Raw genomic sequence first — 19632 nt, forward strand, 5'->3', positions numbered from 1 at the left:
TTTTCCACTTGCATCCTGGTTGTCCATGGGTGATCTGCACTAGCCCGGGGAATCTGCCTCCCTGCTGCAGAGGTGCTTGGCTTGGCAGGGCTTCCCCTTTGCAAATGGGGAAAATATTTCTTCCTAATCCAGCAGGTAATGAATTTGTTCCTGGAAAAAACCCACTTCCATTCCTGCATGGTTATAAACATGTTTCTGAGTCACAGCTACCCAGTCCCAATTTGAAATTTGGCCAGAGCACCCTAGAAGGATTCTCATTTGATCTTTTTTTTTTTTTTTTATTCCTGTCAGCATAGCTAAAGCCTTATTTAAAAAAATAAAATCGACTCAAGATGCCAAAAGCCACTTTCTAAGATGTGTGCGGCCCATCGAAGCTCCTGGGAATATCAGTCACAGAAGGAGAGGCTGTCCCCCCCCCCGCCCCGTTCAGGCCCTGCCTGGGCTGCATTAAGGGTCTGTGCCCTGCCTGATGCTGTCCCTGGGATGAAGAGCAGCCTCTGGCTTTCTGAGCAACCCAGGGCTCGGCAGAGGATGCTTTTAACGATATCGCAGGTTTTTGGGGTGCCTGGACCCAGCAGCGCATCGATGGGAAACCTGGGCTGCCTGGGCGGCTGCTCCGGTGGCACAGAGCTGTGCGGAGGGATGCGGTAACTGCCGGGGGGGGCTTTGCATCCCCTTCAGCAGGCAAAGTGGGGGGGTGGGAGGGCTTGGCTGTCCTCGGCTGCAGGCGGGGGAAGCGAAGCCGAGCGGGGGGGGGGGGCTGGGGGCTGCAGGGAGGGGGCAGCGGCCGCTAGATGGCAATGCCGGAGCGGCGGCAGCGCGGCCACCGGCCGGCGGCGGGGGGAGCCCGGTGCCCCCGGTGCTGCCCCGCCGTGCGCGGGTAGGGGCTGGGGGCGGGGGGGACGGGACAAGAGGAGGCGGGGAGGAGGCTTGAATAACAGTATGGGCATGAGAAGAGGGTTAGCCTGGCTCTGTAAAACCCAGCGTGTCCCAAGCATCTTCCTGTCCTGGCACCCACTGGTGTCCTGTGTTCTTGGATTTCCTTCATTCACACACAAAAAAAGCCCAACAAAAACCAAACACAACCCAAAAAAGGAACCAACCAAGAAACAAACAGCCCTACATAGCTGGCTCTGAATCTCTGTGCCGTGTTGAATCATGCGGGCATCAGCCACGCTTCTCCCTGACTCACCGATCCCAGCGTGCTGGGGTCAGGGTCAAGATGAGAATGGCAATAAACATCCTGGGAAACCGAGCCTGCATCTCTTGGCATAGCCCGGACTTATTTATTTTTTTTTCTTCCCTTTCAATCTTCTCTTAAGGAGCTGCTTTCTCATAAATATCCCATCCTTTACCGTCTGAGCGGGAGAGAGTCTCCCAGCGGGGTCATCTTGTGCTCTGCTCTGCAGCAGCGAATATAGAGCAGAGCTGGGAGCGAGCCCCTGGGTGCAGGGGACAGCCTGCTGCCCCAGCAGAGGTGTCCAGGTAAGGTGTGCATCCCTGCTTTGGGGGGGCAGGAGGAACACTGCCTGCCCCTTCAAACAGTGAGGCAGGTGTGATGCCTCTGAGCTGGGCAGGGGGGCAAGGGGGAGCGCTGGCTCCATCCTTCTTCATCCCTCTCAGCCTCCGGGTACCAGCCAGAGCCTCAGCATTTAGGCTGGGTGGGTGCTCGCCTGCGGGCTCAGGAGGATGGGAGAGGGCTGGGGGGGGCCGGGGGGGAGCTGAGGCAGGAGTCTCTGCAAGGCTGAGGAGCTCCTGGCAATTGGCCCAGCCTTGGGCTTAATTAACAGTGGCTTAAAGGTTGAAAGGTGGGAAGAGTGGCATGGCTTCTGATACCGCACTGGTGGTGGGGAGGAGGCAAAGGGGATGAGCCACAAATCATAATTGATTCGTTTAGAGCAGCGTCTTGCCTAGAATGAATCGAAGGGACTGTAATTAGTTGGTAGCTGGCGTGGCCTCCTTGCTGCCTGTTGTTAGTGGAATGAAAACCCAGGGTCATTCTGTCTTGCACTGGGGCTGGCTGGTGGCCTGGGAAGCATTTTGGGATCTCCTCACCTGTGCTGCAGTGTGGTGGTGACATAGCTGGGGGGCTTGCTGAAACCCCCCAATTACACTTACCTTTGTTAGAAAGCTAATTAGAGGAGCAAAGTCAAGTAGGGATGCAGCAGATGGGTATCGTCCTGGTGAGCTCTCCGTCTGGCTGAGGCTGGGGGAATGATCCCACAACCTTTTTTGTAAACACTCCTCTGTTATCTTGCTGAGGAGGGCCTGATCCTTCCTCTTCCTTGCCCAGCCAGCCCAAGGGGTCCTGGCAATGCACCTGTGAGAGCCTGGACCAAAAAGCGAGCCCCGTGGCTGTTCGGTCACAGTAGTGCCTGCAGGGTGGGGAAGTCTGTGGTGTGGTGCTGCCAGGCTGCACCTCTTGCAGCTTGAGCAGCTCTTGCCTAAATGAGTTAATAATTTATGTGATTAAGGTCTTCATTTATTTTAAATGTCTTTTTTTATTATTTTTTATTTTAGTTCCTCTAAGCACTCCTGGCTGCTCCACAGCAGATGTGGGGGACGGGGCAGTAGCTGCTGTGTTTGCAGAGCAGGTTTGCTGGTGGTGTGGTGGGATGGGATGGGAGAAGAGTGTCATGGGGATGCAGGGTGTCTTATGATGCTGGCTGGAGCTGAGGGTGCCCTTCCTGCGGGAAGGGCAGCTAGCAAGTGCCAAAGGCCCTGGGAAACCCTTTGGACACAGGGTTGGAGGGAAGCAGTGGGGGGATCCTGCATGTGAACAGCTTGTAGGGTGTGCAGGTGTGCTGAGCAGCAAGGCTGGTGCCCTGCCTGTTAGGTAGGGAGGACGTTGGGTACATCCTTGGGGAGCCACGAGTCCCCTGCATGTGCCAGAGGGGCCGGGGGGGTTCCCCAAAGGTGGGTAGGCAGGCAGCCCCTGCACCAGGGCACAGCCCAGCCCAGGGGACCCTGAGCATCCCTGGGTGACCTTGGCCCTCACACGGCTGCAGAGATGAGGGTATGGCTCCAGCCATGTCCCTAGTCCTCTGCTCATGGGGGGCAGTTGGATGGCTGGGGGGAGCAGGGTTGGAGCCTGGACCGGCCCTGGGGCCAGCCCCCCTACCCTGTGGTAGCTGCTGCAGGGACACATCCAGACAGAGTTGTTTACACCTCTCTGATGAGCTGCTGCTTCTTCTGGCCAACATCAAGTGTCAAAAAGAAAATACCGAGGGGGGGGGGGGGGGGGCTTAGGAGGCTAATCTGTATGCGAGTGAGCAGGAGGGCTCTCCTCAAGCAGCCGCTGGCATCGGGGTGTCTCCAACGGGGAGCTGGGACCCTCAAAGTTTCCCAGGGGTGGGGGGACAGTGCATGTGGTCAAAGAGATGTTCAGTCCAGGCTGAGGTGGGGTGAGCCTCTTGCCTCCCCTGCAGGCAGGGGGGAGGCAGAGCCCCCCTTTGCCCCCCTCTGCCCCCCATTTTAGCCACTCACCTAGGAGCACCCATGTGCTGGAGAGCCCTCTGCAGCCGGGGTGGGGGGGCTTCTTGCAGGGTGGGGGCTCCCACATTGCCTTTGTTCCCTTCAGACCCTCCCCTCGCCTCTGATTTTCCTTTGCGGCAGCTCCCGTGCTTGCCAAAAGAATGCACTGGATGGAGCGAGGGAGCGAGGCGTGCGTGTGTGCGCGCTTGTGTGCGCGTGTGTTGCCACTGACTTCATTAAAGCAAGCTGTCCCCGAGCTGCAGAGGCGCGGCAGCCTTTAATTTCGTGGCCCGGCTCCTGCAGGAAGCCAGCATCGCCTTGCGCGCTCCTGCCCTGGCAGCCGAGGGCTGAGCATCCATCCCTGCCACCGCGGGGGCTCTGCCCGCTATCCCTGCCCGCTGCCCTGGGGAGCCCACGGATGGGTGGCCGGGCTCCCGCAGGCTGCTGAAGATGGAGTCGGGAGGAGGGAGTTGGACACTTGGCTCCAACTAGGCTGGACCACGCTGCAACCTGTTCCCCCGGCCTCCGCTGCGCTGGGTGCTGTACCAAATTGCGTCTTCCTTTGCGACGGGGCGGATGGAAGGACTTGGATCCCAGCCCTTTCCCTACCTGATCCCTGCCGACGGGCAGTCCCCAGGCTCTGCCTGGCTGGTGGGGGGGTTGGAAGAGGCTGGTTTAGGCTTGCGGGCAGAGCGGTGGGAAGGATCGGGCTGGGTTTAACCCCTTGCTTCATGGTGGAAGGGTTTTAGGGACTGAGCTGCTGCGGCCTCTGCCGAGCCCCAAGGACGGCTCCCTGCCCTCCCTGCTGCCCGTGTGGCTGTTGGGGGGTCCCCGGAGGCAGCCAGCTGCCCCCCATGCCGTGCTGGAGCCGTGCATTACTGCCTCTCCTTCTCCACGCGTGTCCCTGCTCACCCGGAGGGATGGAGGAGAGACAGAGCTGAGCATCGCCCGGAGAGGAGGAGGGGGCTGTGGTTGGGACTGCGCCCCGCAACCCCCCTCCCTCTCCTCTCCCTCCCCTCCCCCCCCGCTGCCTCGGTGGTGCTGCTTTGGCTCACCTGTGTGTTTTCTTCCAGGATGGCTCGTTTTGGGGAGGCGGTGGCCGGCAGGCTGGGCTCCGGAGACGGGGGCTCCGACCAGAACCGGAGCCGGCAAGGACCCCCTGCCCCTGCAGGAGGGACCCCGGGAGCCTTCAAGCAAACCAAAGCGCAGAGAGCCCGGACTATGGCTCTGTACAACCCCATACCTGTCCGGCAGAACTGCTTCACCGTCAACAGATCACTCTTCCTCTTTGGGGAAGAGAACATAGTCAGGAAATATGCTAAGAAGCTCATCGACTGGCCATATCCTTTCTGCGCCCCCCCGTGAGCCCCCCCCTCCCTTGCTCCCTGGATTTGCCTCGGTGGCCGCCCAGGACACGTGCGTGTGGCACTAGCCAGCAGGTAAGCGCCTGCCTTCCGCTCTCGCTCTCCTTCGGCATGCGGAGAGGGGTGCCCTGTCCCCTGGGGATGCTCTCCATGCCCTGTTGCTGCTTCCCCTCCTTGCCTGGTGGGGAGCTGAGCCCCTTCTTCCCACAGGGAATCCCCTGGCCCCTTCTTGGGCTCGGATCTGGAAGCCCCTCATGCCGGCAAGGAGGGGGTACTCTCATCCCGGTGTAACCCTGCATGCTTTAGGATGCTGTCTGTGTGCGTGGCGGTGGGGAGGGGTCGAGGCCTTTCCTCTGTGCCTCGATGTCTTGCTGGAGTTTTGTCAACCCACCCCACCTGGAGCCACCCATCCCGTTGGGGAAGGGACCCCCTGGGAGCACCACGAATCTCCAGTCCCTGTTGGGTGGCGGCTTTGTCCCCTCCTCCGCCCGCCTGCATGTGCCCTCTTTGCTGCCGATCACACCTGGCAGGGGCATACCCATCCTTGCCCTGCAGCCCCTGGCCCCCACGGCAGCTCTGGGAACTGGCTGCCCTCTCCCTCCCTCCCTCCCTGTGGCAGAGGGGAATATGCTGAAAACCTCTGGCTGTGCCCCACAGCCCCTTTGGGGGCTGGCACGGGGAGGACTGTGGTTTATCCCAGGGATCCTCCTCCTAGGGCTGGGTGGAGGGTGCAGATGCCCCCACTCCTTCCCTTGCTTCTCCATCCTTTCATACACCCCCACGCGCTTCTCTGTCCTCTCATCCTCCCTGCGGTGCCCCTGGGTACCCTGGCCAGTGCCCAGTGCTGCAGCACCCATCTCCCCATCAGCCTGGGCTCAGCACGCTGCTGCTCCCAGTGTCCTCCCTGGGCTTTGCCCCCATGGAAGAGCCGAGCTTGAAAACTTCAGCGTGGCCACGCTTTGGCTTTAGGACCCTCCCCGTGCCGTTTTCTGCAGTGGTGATTACATGCGGCTCTTGCTGCTGCTGCTGCTTTCTCTCCCTGCAACTTGTTGGTTAACTTGCTGGCTCCGCCGGCGGGCGCGGGAGAGCTTGCCCTGGTGCCAAGCAGCAATGCCCTGGTCTGGTGCAACAGGTACCTCGGGGAAACCCTCTGGTGAGGCATAGGGATGCAGGACAGGTCACCCACCCTGCTGAGCATCACCAGGGGAGTAGTCCCTTTGCAGCTTCGTTGCATTGGGTTGAGCCTCTGCCAGGCAGGAGGTGGTCCTGGCTGAGGAGCTGCAAAGCCCCCAGGCTTGAGGGGGTGACCTGGGGGTGAAGGGGCTGTTTCCTAGGGGGGCTGAATTCCCCGTGGCATCCCTAAATCTGTCCCTGCCGGCAGCACCCACTGAGTGGGCGGCTGCAGGAGCATTGGTGCGGTAGCGAGGATGGGGACGCGGCAGCTCAGCTCAGAGCCCTGTAGGGCAGCGGCCAGGCTGGCCTGCCTGCTTTTCCAGAATATGCCAAATTATTCCTGTGCTTTTTCAGCAGGGTGTGGGAGGCCCTCGCCCCTTTGGCTTTCATTTAAAGCAAGAAGGAGCTGGGGTACTGCCACTGGCCCAGCGCTCCCCGCGTGGGCCGGGGTCCCGTGCCGGTGTGATGTCTCATCTCTAGGCAGCTGCTGTCTCCTAGAGACTAGAGCTTCACCACCGCGTGGTAAAAACTCCCCAGCAGCATTCTTTCCTGGAATTTGCAATGCATGAGGGAGATGGGCTCATTTGATATTTTTTTTCTAGAAGTAAGTGACATATCCCTGTATGAGTGCTAGGAACGGGTGTGCTCCAGGCGCGGGAGCTGAGCATCCCTGCCTGGCTCCCACCTGGCTGCCATCTCTTTCTAAGAAACTCATCCACCCCAGAGCTCCTCTGCACTACTGGAGCTCTCGAGGGCTTGGGGATGGACAAGGTGTTTTGGTGATGAATTTGGTGAGGCTGGCCAGGCAAGTTGTTACCATCTTGCTAGCTGTAGCCTGGCGCACACACAGCTGGTGCCTTTTGGTAGGGCTGGGGAAAACGTGTGAGCATCTCAGCTGCCTGGCCTGAAGCCCATGGCATTGCTTCTGGGCAAGAGTGGTTTGGGGAGGTGAGCGTTGGAGCTTGGCCACAGTCAATGAGAGCTGCTGGCCTTGGGATGGAGATGGGCTGGTCCTGGCACTGTGGGTTGGAGTGGGCACGACGTTGAGGAAAGCCAAAGGGGCTGGGGTGGAGCGCGGGGAGGAGTGGAGGCTCTTCTTCATCCAGCTTCAGTTGACTAGGTAATAGGGCTAAAAATAACCGGTGATTCAGGCCTGTATATCTGCTGGGTAACTGTATAATTATAACCAGCAGCCTCTGCAGTTTGGCTTCCCAGTATAAATAGGGATGATGCATGGAGGGGAAGGAGGAGAACTAGGAACAACTGGGATTGGGATGCAGCTCCATGGGGAGATGAGTCTTTGCGAGTTCCTTGCTAGAAAGCTCAGTGTGTTACCTCCACTGGAGCTGCTCTTTTTGCCAGTCCTGCCCAAAATGCAAGGCAGCTGCTGTTCTGGCTGTAGGAACATCTACTCATCTTCTCCTTCAGAAACATACTGCCTGTTCTTCTCCTGCTGATGGCCAGGCCTTTAGCCCTGATTTCATTTGTTTGGCTGCCTGGAAAGCTGCAATTCAGTTAGCACATGAGATGGGCTGCAGCTCATCTATATCTGCTCCGTTCTTTGTCTGCTTAATCACATTTGACCTGGATAAGATCCCTCTCTCTCTCTCCAGAAAGGCCAGATGACACTGTGTGGCTCTGGCTACATCCCCAAGGACAGCCTCTGGCTGCAGGTGCACACTGGCCACTGTACCTGTCCCCCAGGTTTGGCGGGGGAGAGGAATGTCCATCAATTTTCTGGGGACCTTGCTGTTCCTTGCAGTGAGGGATGGCTCCTATCTCAGTCCCTCTGAGGGCCAAATTTGGTGTTGGGCTGGCCAAGAGCAGCCGGGGTGTCTGCAAAGCCCCGGAGTGCATCCCCAGTGCGACACACACGGGGATTTTGCTCTGTGGGATGTACACCCACGTGTGCCTAAACAGTCTTGTTCATGCTGACTCCCACTTTGACCCGGGCATCTCTGATGCTGCGTGGGCACTACCCATCGGGGACCCTGGCGGTGTTATGCCCCATCTGGGGCAAGTGTCTTCTACACCTTTGCTTTTGCCCAGAGAAGATTTAAGCAGGTCCTGTCTCCCTGCAGGAAGAGCTGCGCCATGTCGTGACATCCTTGGGCAGCTCCCTCCTTCTTGCACCACCCAAGAACGTGTCTCCCTCCACCCCCCAGGCTGTTTTCTGTGCCCTTCATTCATCAGATTTGAAATTGTTGGGCTTTTTTTTTTTTTTTTTTTTTTTTTTTTTTTCTGGGAGGGGCGAGTAGGTGTAATGGCAGGTCCATCTTTTTGACAGCCGGGGAGAGCGAGGCTGCCTGTCAGATGGTGAATTTAAACAGAGGCAGCTGTTGTCATGGTGACGCCAAGTTGCATCCTGTTGCTGTGGCAACCAAAGTTAAAAAACTGATGTTAAGGCAGGAAAATCACATGATGTAGTTTTTTTTTTTTTAAAAAAAAAAAGAGGAGAGATATTTGATTTCCAGTTTTTAAGCGCAGGGTGAGGTGGGGGAGAAGGAGACGCTTCTCCACGGAGCTGTTTGCACGTGGCAGGCAGGCACCCCGCATCCCTACGGCAGTGCCAGCAGCGCAGGCAGCTCTGCCCAGACTGGCTCCTGCCTGACACTGCCTTCCATTGAGCCCCTGATGGAGACCAGACTGTCACGTTTTGGAGTTATAAGCAGCAAAAGCTATATCTGCAGATAGCAAGCGGAGTCTTCCCAGTTGAGGCATGTCCGTGCAGTGAGCTTTAGGAGGGCTGAGCGCCTTGCCTGGGTGCTCCCTGTGAGCTGTGCAGAGACACAAGCACAACCCCAAGCTCATACTCGCTCTCCTGAGCCTGTTTCATTGTGTGTAATGGGCACGCGGGAGCTGGCTGGTGTTCAAAATGTGGCGGGAGGATTTGGGGTCTGTCAGCACCTTGTCCATCTGGCCATCGCTTTCTGTCAGCCCCAGCAAAGCATGGCTGGGTTGGGAGCACTGGGTGGCAGGGCACAGGGGTGGGGACAGACATGAGGGGCCACGGCTCTACAGATGCTTGAGGGCACTGGATAGCCTTATCTGCTGGGGGAACTTCCCCTGTGACCTCGGGGACAAGCCAGGGGGGTGCTTCAGGGCTGGGGGACCCCACAGGTGAATTAAGAGCACTCACGGTCTTTGCTCTGTTTGGCATTTTGGGTTTCTTTTGGAAAACGGCTTTGGAGAGGAGGTGCTCGCTTTCCTGCTGGGGTATGGAGCTGAGAGGAGGGGGACTGGGGTGTGCTGGGGATGGGGATGCTGAAGAGGTGGGTATGTCTTCCTAGCATGCCTTATCTGTGTAGGGCAGGCAGCAGTGGTGGGGTTGGGACCAGCAAGATGAAGTCCACAGATGTAGGAACTGAAGCTCCCTCTTATTGACACCTGAGCAGGGAAAGCCCCTCAGTGCAGCAAGTCCTGGGGGAAGCCTGAGGAGCGGTGGGAAACAGACTTAAAGCTTCCAGGAGATGTTGGAGCTGGGCTGGGTGATGCAGGCAGGGCAAAGGGTTAAATTGTTCCTGCCCTTCTTGCTGGTGCTCTAAGGTGGGCTTCCCCAAGAGGCCTTTTGGAGATGCCCACGTGGCCACACTCCTCTGGCTCTTTTGGTCTTTCCCCACCTGCCCTACCAGGAGTGGGGAGAAGGCATGGTCACCAAAGGAGAGAGGTGGAGGTGGGCTCTCTGCAGCTGCTGGGCCTTGCCTACATCTGGGGAGGGATTTCTTTCACACCCAGCCTCTTGAGGGGGTTCCATCAATGTGCCATCAGCACTGTCAATCCATCTTCAGGACTTGGAGCTGGGCGCGTTCCCTGCGTTAGCAATATAGATGTTCTGGGTGGGTTGGTTCTAGCTCCCACTAGGGGAGGGAGGTGAAGAAGGTGCTCACAGCTGGAAGCAAGGATCCACCGGTGGCTGGACATCTCCCTGGTGCTCCCTGCTGGGTCCCACCAGACCCACCAAGGAACTCCAGCTCCAGGCATGGGGTTGGCCTGCAGTGCCTGCTCCAGGTGGGCTGGGGCATGGGTTGGGGGGGTGTCCATGTGTCCTGGGGGCATCTTTCCCACCTCAAATGCACTGGGAAGGAAGCATGGAGCTGCAGGTGTGGTGTGCACTGGGATCAGCCAAGTTGCTAAGGAAACAAGTCAACGGTACAGGGGAGAGCGCGTTGGGTAAAGGAGATAAATCAATAAGAAAACCTATTTTTATCGGCTCCCTAATGATCCTCCAGGAGAAGCCAGACGAAGGAGGAGGAGAAGGCTGGAGGGAGACAGGCTTTCATTACTGGGCTTGGAGGGAGGCGAGTGCTACTCTGCATTTTGGATGGTTGGAAGGTTGTGTAATTAGACATTTAATGAGAGAGAAAACAAAGGAGTGATAGAGCGTTGTCCGGTGGGCTCCAGCTCTGAGCTGGGAGGATGCTTGCTTGGCAGGAGTGAAGTGTGCTGGTAAAATTCTCCTGGTTCAGCCAGATGTTCCAGCTGTTTCTTGGGGAGGGTTTTCTTACCCTCAGCCTCTCAAAACCTGGCACGGCTGGAGCTACGGGGGCTTGTTTCCATGGGGTTGCTGCCTTGCAGCTTTCACCCAGCTCTTGATGCAATAACTCAGGCTCGGGTCCTTGGAAAACTGGGCTAGCGAGGTTTGGAAGAGTCATTTTTGGCAGCGACGTGCTTAGGTCACTGCTTAGGGCAGCGATTGCCCTGTTTCCCTTAGACTTGATATCTGTTGACCCACATGCTTGTGCACTTGTCTGAGGTGGAGTGGGGATGCGCTCCTGTGCTGGGGCCGTGACAGATGTGCACGGTCTCTACACTGTCGAGCCAGATGTTGGAGCCAGCAAGGAAACACAGAGGCAAGCTGAGCCGTTAGAGGTGGTCCTGAGTCCCCCAGGCACTGCTGGGCAGGGCTCCTGTGCTGCTGGCTTTGGGGAAGTTAGATTTTTCCCACCTGGGTGTTTTCCCTGTGGGATTAGCAGATGCAGGAGGGAGGTGGCAGTGGTAGATGCCTGGCGCAGTGGGGAGAGGCACGGGATGCGCAGCTCGGCGGGATGCTCGGCGGGGTTAGCCATGCCGGGGCAGCCAGACGGACTCGCCACGCTGTTCCCTCACTTCTCATCTAGGCAAATGTGCCTGGCCCCTGGGGAGCTGGCTGCACCGCCCCACTAACACGCTGTTTTCTTTTAAGCTTGTGCTAATTGCTCGCAGACTTTCAAGAAAATGAAACAAAAAGGACCCCAAATAGGCCGGTGGCTCCAGGCCAAGCGCCACAGTCTGTGTATTAGCTGAAGCGTGTGGCCAGAGGTGGGAAGCAGGGAAAGTGCGTGGCTTTTGCAGGAGCTGTGCAATGAAATCTTCGTTTGTATTAAGCCTCGGAGGAAAACTTCTGGCATCTGGCCTCTCCCTGAGCACAGGGAGCTGCTCACGAGTTGTGCCTGGTGGCACCGAGGTCTGAGTGGTGAGCTCTGTAGTGGTCCCTTTTTTGGTTTGCCTCTAACTTAGCAACCATGAATTGCACTGAGTGGCCTTTTAAGTGCCTTGGTTGCATTTTTCCTGGCTTTTCCTCTTACCGGGCTAAACAGCTTCCAGCTGGTGCAGGCTCCCCTTGGCTGCCCATCTTGGCCAGCTCTCCTGGGACCTGCTAGATGCCCGGCCCCACTCCCACCTTGCCCACACGCTGCAGCATGCGCGGGGTCACTGCAGCCAGGGCTGCTGCTGCTGGGGTCACTTCACAGTTTCCAGTTTCCCATGCTGGTGGCCAGCACTGGATGTCTTCTCTTGCCCATGCCATGGGCTCAAGGCCACATGTTTAAAGCATCTCACTGCGGTCAGTAGCTTTGGTGGCCAAAAGACAAGGTTGCAAAAGAGAAAATCATCTCTTTTCCTGGGGGTGATGGCATGGGTGTTTGGCACCTCCTGGCCTGAGTGGTGAAGCTGCGTGGTCTGGAGAAGCCTGGTGTGGTGGGGAAGGGCTCAACCAGGGTGCTGCTCCCCACACCGGCTTGCGGTGGTGGGAGTGTGGGTGACTTCTTTATGGTCAAAAGTATCCCAGGTGGAATCACATCCCCTTTCCCCAGTCACAAGCCTTGGGAAGGTGGCAGTCCCCTCCTGGGGTGGCCACTGGTGCCAGCGGTGACGGTACCATAGCTGCAGGTTTTTTGGCTTCCACAGAGGTAGGGTGTGCTGCCTGCTGATGAATCTCACCTCATCTTGTTATTGAGGACAACAGGGGTTTTATTGCAAAGATGTGGTAAAGATGGGTGGGAAATTGGAAAGATGTGGCTGTTCTGTCACTTGGAAGTGCTTTGTTTTCAGGGTCTGGCAGTGGGCCAGGCAGGAGGAGGGAGCTCTGTGCCCCCACCTTGCTCCCAGCAGCCCCTGTGAATCAAAAGGCAGGTGGGAGCTGAGTTTGGGGTGCTCTGCTGGGTGTCAGCCTGCCCTTTCCTCCGCCTCCCCACTCACTCAGGTCCTCAGGTGCCAGAATCTGCTGCCACTTGTCCTGGTGTGTGGTTGCTTCTGGAGAAGGGTGTGCAAGTCCTTAGGATGCTCATAAGCATCCACCCAGATCCTGTTGGTAAGGTACTGCTACCCTTGGGGTCTCGCTGAAGCACGGCTGAGCTGGGATGTCTCTGCAGGGGGTTGCCACCTTGCCTGGAATGAGGCTCAGATACAGGTGCCATCAGTGTCTTGAGTTGCAGATGCTCAGCCTGGTGCTCTGCAGCTCCCAGCGCTGCCTGGGCTCACCCTGCCACCCACAGGGTGCTTGGCAAGGGATCCTCAGTTCCCAAGGCACGTCCCCCACTCCAGCGCTGGGCACAGGGGGGCTGATCCAGGCTGAATCCCCAGAACCTGCTAGGGATGCCCTGTCCTCCTCGGGCTGTGCAGATGGTCCCTCCCATGAGGGTGCTTTATGACCAGGGCTACTGATCGCCCATGATGCCCCTTTTCCAAGCCCCCTCTCCTGTTGCTTCATGACGGAAGAGAGAAGGCAAGCAGCAGGGCCATGGCACGAAGGGATGTTCCAGCCCCAGCCCTCAGCATGCCAAGATAGGGATTGTGCCAAACCCTCTTCTAGACAAAGCCTAATCTGCTCAGAGCCTGGCTGTCCACCTTCATACTTGTGTCCATCTTCTGGGCTCCCACCACAAGCGGCATCTCTCCCCCAAGAGAGTTCAAAGCCCAGCAAAGGCCGTTGGTTAACGTCCCATGAACTCGGAAAGGAGGTGATGAGGCTCAGCAGGTCTCCAGTGAGGAAGATCTTGGGGACTCTCAGTTCTCTTGTCACCCCTCTCCTTTCCAAACAGTACCAAGGTGGGCTTCACCCTCCTGCTCAGAAGCAGCGGGGAGGTGAAACCTGGGCTGTGTGTGTGCGTGTTCCTGTGGGGAAAGTGGTGGTGGTGGCAGCTAACGAGCAGGTGAAATGCAGGGCTGGCAGGGCGGGGCAGGTGGGTTGGGGTCGTCATCCATCTCTTCTCTGCTCCTTAACTCCCCTTCACTCCCTTCGAATACATGATCTTGGCGACCATCATTGCCAACTGCATTGTGCTGGCGCTCGAGCAGCACCTCCCTGAGGATGACAAGACGCCCATGTCACGGAGATTAGTAAGTACCTCGTGTCCGTCCCTCTCTGCCCTGCATCGGGGGGTGGGGGTGGGGTGTGTCTGGGGAGTGAGCAGGGGCATCAGCCAAGGGGAGCCACCCTATCCTACAAGCTGATTTCTTCTGGTTTCAGGGTGGTAGGGCAGGAGGTTTCCTCTTGGACCAGCTCCTCCAGCCTTCCTGGGGCTGTTGTCACCTACTCCTCCTCCATGGAAAGGGTTCGGGAAGGTTTAAGCCCCTGAAAACGTGGGGTAGGGAAGGGGGACTGGGCAACTTGAGTGGGTCATAGCCATCCTCTTTTTATTTCCAAGGCTGGTGCTGGCTGAGGAGGGGTTGGGAAAGCTCCCAAAGGAGAGGACAGGGCTGGGGAAGGTGGGGTGGGACGTGAGTTGAGTCAATGTGAAATGGCTGGTGCTGTGTTTGCCCAGTATCCCCCTCTCACCATGTCACCTGTTCCCCTCTGGCAGGAGAAGACGGAGCCCTACTTCATCGGGATTTTCTGCTTTGAGGCTGGGATTAAGATTGTGGCTCTGGGGTTTGTTTTCCACAAGGGCTCATACCTGCGCAATGGCTGGAACGTCATGGACTTCATCGTGGTCCTCAGTGGGTGAGTCAGGCGGCGTGGGACTGTTGGTGGGCTTGGTCAGCAAGGCATGGGGGCTCATTCCAGTGGGGACACGAGCTCCAGGATCTGGGCAAGGCTGTGATTTGCTGTTGCTGTTGGTGTTTCTTCATCCCAGTGAGGGAGGGGAAGGTGGTTCCCTGCGCTGAAGGCTCCTGTGTTGGCTTTGCTTGGGCAGCTGGTGGTGGGATGAGGTTCCTCACTGGGTGAGGAGGGCTGGCTCTGAGGGCATCATGTCTAGCTTTCCTCAGCTGGTGGCCTGGCATCTGTCACCCATCTGGGTGTGGGACAAGGTGAGGATGAGGTAGGAGCATGGCCTGATAAGCAGCTGAATGTGGTCTGGGAGAAGTTTTAGTCAAACCCTACATGGGGAAGGAAAAAATCTCTTCTCCTCTTGCCCTCCCAAGTACTTTCCAGTTTTGCTCCAGTGCTGGGGGTTTAGGAATGAGGTCTGGGTGGAGCCATGTTCCCAGGTAATGCTTGCTCAGGGTCCCAGCACGCAGCAATGATGCTGGGGGTGGTAGCACACAGAGCGTCACAGGTGCTGATCGTGTCACTGGTGGCGTCACTGGCCAGGGATGTGGCCCAGATTTGAGTCCTGCTTGCTGTACATGGGCTCTGCTGGTGACATAGAAATGAGCAGGGGCATTTAGGCTTGTGTTAGCCAACGCTGGCAATTGGCTTGAGTCCCCCAGGGTGACCTCCTGGGCCCCTCACTGTGTAGAGGGCAGACGGGTGCCTGCAGCCACTGAGAACCTGGGGAAAGGGTGCCTGGATTGTGGCTGTTCCTTTTTGCATGCTGATGGAAACACCGTGTTCAGAGGAGCTGGTTTGATGCCTACAAACAGATGGTGCCTGTGGATCCCTGAGTACTCCATGAGCTCTCCTGGGTGCAGAGCAGCTGCAGGGCTGGCTGGGAAACTGAGGCATGGGAGCCAGGCGAGATACCTGGGGGTCTCTCCTGAGTTGCTTGCTGCACAGACCTATCTCTTGGCTTGCAGGGTAGTGGCACCACATGGGATGTGACACCCAGTTGGGTGTTTGGAGGAGGAAGGGGGATGCTGACCCTGGTGCTGCCAGGGATGTGGTGATGGGTGCTGCTTGTCTATTGCAGAGAGGTGTGGTTAGAGCTATGCTTGAGGAAAGGCTTGAGGAGAACATGGCTAGGAACATTTTGATTCCCTTGGTCCAGTGTGGACCTGGATGGCCTCGCTGGGGCGTGGGACTGTGTCTGCCTGTGAAGACAAGGGGTCTCAGTGTGCTGGTGGTGGGGTGATGCTCCTCGGTGGACAGCAGAAGACAGGCTGCCTGTGGGCAGTGCAGCCATCACACAGGATGCTGCTGGCTCTTCTGCATCTGCAAAGTGACCCTCAGGGGAGGGTTCCGTGGCCTGGCGGGCTCGCTGCTGTGGGGACAGTGGCTGGGCACAGCTCTTGGGCTGGACAAAGGTGCACACCCCGGTAGCAGCAAGAGGGGGTGTCTCAGCCTCACTGTGTAGCTGTGGTGCTGAGCCAGGTGTGCAGAAAGCATCCAGGCGCCTGGGAAATGCCCATCGGCTGTCTTCTGGCCCGGGCATCCTTTGGGGCTTGGGCCAAGGGGAAGCACTGGGCTGGGAGGGGGGGGGGGTCACCACAGACCTCTCCCCGCGGCTCCAGGCAAGCTGACTGTAACCGAGCTGGTGCTGAGTCAGCGCTCAGCAATTACTCACTCATGAAAGCCTCGCCAGCTCCTTTCGGTGCCGTGCCGGGCCCCATGCCAGGGAATCAATTGTCCATGAAGGACTGCTAGCGCCGATGCCGGCTGCCCTGCCGGGAGGTGCCCAGTTGCCCCTGACACCACTGGTTACATGCGGGCACAACCCTCCGGGGTCTGCTTCGCCACCATCGCCCCCTCACATCCTGGTGTTTGCTCCAGCAGGATGAAACTCTCCCCCAGAAATGCCTCGTTACCTGCTGGCTTTGCTCCAGCAGTGCCAGTGCCCCCCTGGCATGTGCTCACCAGCCTTTTGGTGTGGATTCTGGTGTGTGATGGGTGGAGGAGGCAACCCACAGGTTTTCATCCTGGACAGGTTTTGGGGAGGATTGGGTCACTGAGGGATCAGCTGGACCAGGTCATGGGTGCCTCTGTGCTGTTCAGCTCTTGCTTTTGCCATGAGGTGCTGAAAAGGTTCTGTTCTTGGGCGCCATAGTTGCACCTCCCTCGCAAGAACCTCTTGCCTGTTTTGATCTGCTGAATTATTGGCAAATTTCTTCAGCAAATAATCCTTGGCTGGCAAATGACTTGCAAACAGCTTGTGGGAGAGGGTTTGCACTTGGCGGTTCATGCTGTGTCGGTTGTGTAAGGCGGGTGGTGAAGTCTGCACGGGGGACGTGTGCAGGCGCCTGGCGGGTTCAGGATTGTCTTTGTGGACTAAAGCTTAACGCTTGATTAATATGTGTGTCTGGACAGAGACTATTGAGCTTGGGAGAATTAATGGTCGTTAGGGTCTTGTAGCAACTTAGCAAGAGACAGTGGCCGTGGTGGAGGGGATGTTGTGAGCATCGGAAGTGTAGGATAGCACTCACCTTGGGATGTGCTGACAGGTTTGGGATGCTGATGCATCCCATGGTGATGGATCAGAGAGGATATCCACATGAGCAGGACCCGCCCCCAGATCTAATCCTGGATGGACTAGAGGGATCCAGCATCATGCTTGCTGGCCCTTGTCCTTCCAAGGGTGACACAGGGTACTACTCTTCCTTTCTGGACTTATTTTTTGTCACATATCTGATGGGAGAGGTGCTCGATGCAGGTGGCATCATGGCCCCAGACATCCCATTGGGGTTTCCATGAGCAGTGGGATAGCCCGGGCATGGTCTCCCTGGTGTAAATTAGCCTCATGGGGGGCTACTGCTGTGAGAGGTCTCCTGGGACCCTGTGCAGGAATGGGTGGCTTTGACTTGGGTTCAGCTGGTGTTTGCTTCTTGTATCAATAAATCCAGATTTTTTTCATCTCAGTGGAAATCAACGCCCACCTAAAACTCCCTGATGCTAAAGCTTCCACTGGGGAACTAATAGTCACATTTGTAAACCTGCTCTGTTTATAACCTGTGGTTTCCAAATCATCATTGCTGTCTGAAAAAAACCCAGCCTGTTCTCCCCCAGCTAAAAATATTTTTAACCAAAAACGTGCATAAAATACCTTCACTCCTTCTCAGGCAGAGCCGGGGAGGGGAAGGTCTGTGTTTCCCCTGGGGCTTGGGGATGCTTGCCTTGCTCATGCATGAACCAGAGCTGGCTGGGCACTGAAGCTGGACTTGTGACCTGCTCAGTGCAGTGTGTCCTGGACCAAAAAGGGGAAAACTTCTCAGAAATGAGCAGAAAGGGCAGCGGGAGCTTTGTGACCTCTTAATCAGTGGTCCTGAGAGGGTGAGGTTGAAGGAGCTTCAGCCATCAGCAACTGGAGCATCAGCTCCCTGCTCCCCAGGTCCCATTGGCGTAATGAGTAGAAAACGAGGTCCCAACGGCAGCCTTCCCTGTCCTGTGCCATATTTGAAGGTGCTTATGGAAAAAGAATGGTTAAACTCCCTCTGCAAATATCCAGGTGGGTGTGTGCTTCACACACTCCAATGCCTGAGCATCACAGCATCGCGCTGCCTTTTTTATAGCAGTTGCAGCAGTAATACAATAACACCTTACGTGAGAGGTGAAGGGGTGGGGGAACGCTTCTAACAACAGGGGGGAAAAAAATCAAAATGGAATTCAAAAGGCCCTTGTGAAGTTGCGCTGCTCGGGAGCTTGGGGAAGCAGCTGCTGTAAAGCAGGATAAATACACCGGGCTGGCTAAAAGGAAGAGCTGGCGTCAGGGGTTTTCGGAGGGTTTAATAACAGCTGCTACACCTGGATGCCTTTTGTGAAGCCCTTGGGCACTGTGGTTTTCATTAAGGGATTTTGTGGGGTGGAGCGTGGCCAAGGAAAGGCAGGAATGAATGATTGCCAGCGGTGCCAGCCATGCCCTTAGCAAGCCTGGAGCCAACCGGCCGGGCACCAGCCTGTGACAGCAGAGGAAAGCCCGACTCTCCCAGTCCATGTGCTGGCCTAAAAACCAAAGTCCTCTCCCTGCAAGGGCAAGCTGCAGTTGTGAGCCTGGCCTTTCCCTCTGACCTCCTGGTGAAATCCCTCGTGTGCCGCAGGGTTGCAATGTGAGCATGGGGATGAGGAGGGCAGGGTGGCTTGTTGCTGGTTGTGGTGCTGCCTGGATGTTTGGGCGCCCTTTTCACAATTCCCTTGAGCTCCCCCATGGCAGAGAAAAAGGATGCTTTGCCCTCTGGTATTTAGTGCGCCTTGAGCAACCCAAGTTCTGTGTGTCTGAGGTGGTCTTTTTGATCTTTGAGGTCCAGAGAGGTCCTTGAATGGCACTAGCAGCAGCTCTGTGTGGGAATATTCATATACTGCATCCCTTCATGGTTTGGGGTGCCAGCCCTCAGCAGCGTGCCTGGCACGCCATGCATGTGTGAGAGCACCCATGTGCACACACGGGCTAGGAAAAGACTCTTTCCCTGGCGGAGCACAGCCCACCGCCATGCAAGGAAGCTTGGGGGGAGTGGGTATGAGGCTTGGAGAGCAAGCGTTAAATTGGAGCATAAGTGCAGCATCCCAACACAATTATTTGGCAGGAACCTGTACCACTGCAAGGAGTGTTGTCCTATAAGATGAACCAGTAAAGAGACAACCCCAAATCCAAAAGTGGAACAATGCTTTGATCACACCAGATAATACTTTTTTTTTAATTCCCTCTTCCCTTCATTTTCTTGCGTGAATAGTGCCGGTCTCCAACCCTATGTCTGCCCTATCTCCCACCCCCTTCCCAGCTCTTTCCTTCCAGGACAATTAGTAAAGTGTTTGGTCTTTCGTTTGGATGAATAATTAATTCCCCAGCTTTGTGAATGATTCATGTGCCATATACCACGGCAAGGGGCTGTGCCTGACATCGGCACCTCGTACAACATTTCCCTGGCCCCGTGAGGGGGTGGGGTGGCTGACGAGGGAAGAAGCCACTGGGGATGGGTGGTGGTGGGGGCATGGGAGAGGCGCTGGGCAGGCAGACTCATGACAGCCCACCTTTCCCTGGTACAGGATCGGGCCCACATGCCACTCACGTGCTTCACCCTGTCCTTCCCGGCTCCTCTTCCCTGGCGGTTGGTTTCCCGCAGCTGCTGCGCTGTGGAGTGAGTCAGTCCCTCCCACGCCACTGCTGGTCCCTGGGGGCATTGCCCCCCCTCCAGGCACCCCTCCGCCCCCGGCGGTCCCCAGGGGCTCCTTCCCCAGCCCTGACATCCTTGCAGAGCTCCTGGGCTGGGGTGAAGCCCTCGTCCTCCTGGAGGTAAAGCCTTGGGCCAAGCTGCCAAGTCCCTGTGCACCATTTCT

The 19632-nt window shown here is 57.2% G+C and overlaps 1 protein-coding gene across 4 annotated transcripts in view; it reads left to right on the plus strand.

Annotated features, from left to right (window-relative positions):
* Window positions 1-19632, plus strand: part of CACNA1E (calcium voltage-gated channel subunit alpha1 E) — a 150284-nt gene that overhangs the window by 46662 nt on the left and 83990 nt on the right. For all 4 annotated transcript variants that reach the window (XM_055815156.1, XM_055815154.1, XM_055815155.1 and 1 more), the window contains exons 3-5: window positions 4548-4813; window positions 13501-13607; window positions 14072-14211. In XM_055815156.1, coding sequence (XP_055671131.1) covers window positions 4548-4813; window positions 13501-13607; window positions 14072-14211 — 513 coding nt within the window. The remainder of the gene's footprint in view (window positions 1-4547; window positions 4814-13500; window positions 13608-14071; window positions 14212-19632) is intronic.

The sequence above is a fragment of the Falco peregrinus genome, chromosome 10 (assembly GCF_023634155.1).
Source record: "Falco peregrinus isolate bFalPer1 chromosome 10, bFalPer1.pri, whole genome shotgun sequence".
In the NCBI taxonomy this organism is placed as follows: domain Eukaryota; kingdom Metazoa; phylum Chordata; class Aves; order Falconiformes; family Falconidae; genus Falco; species Falco peregrinus.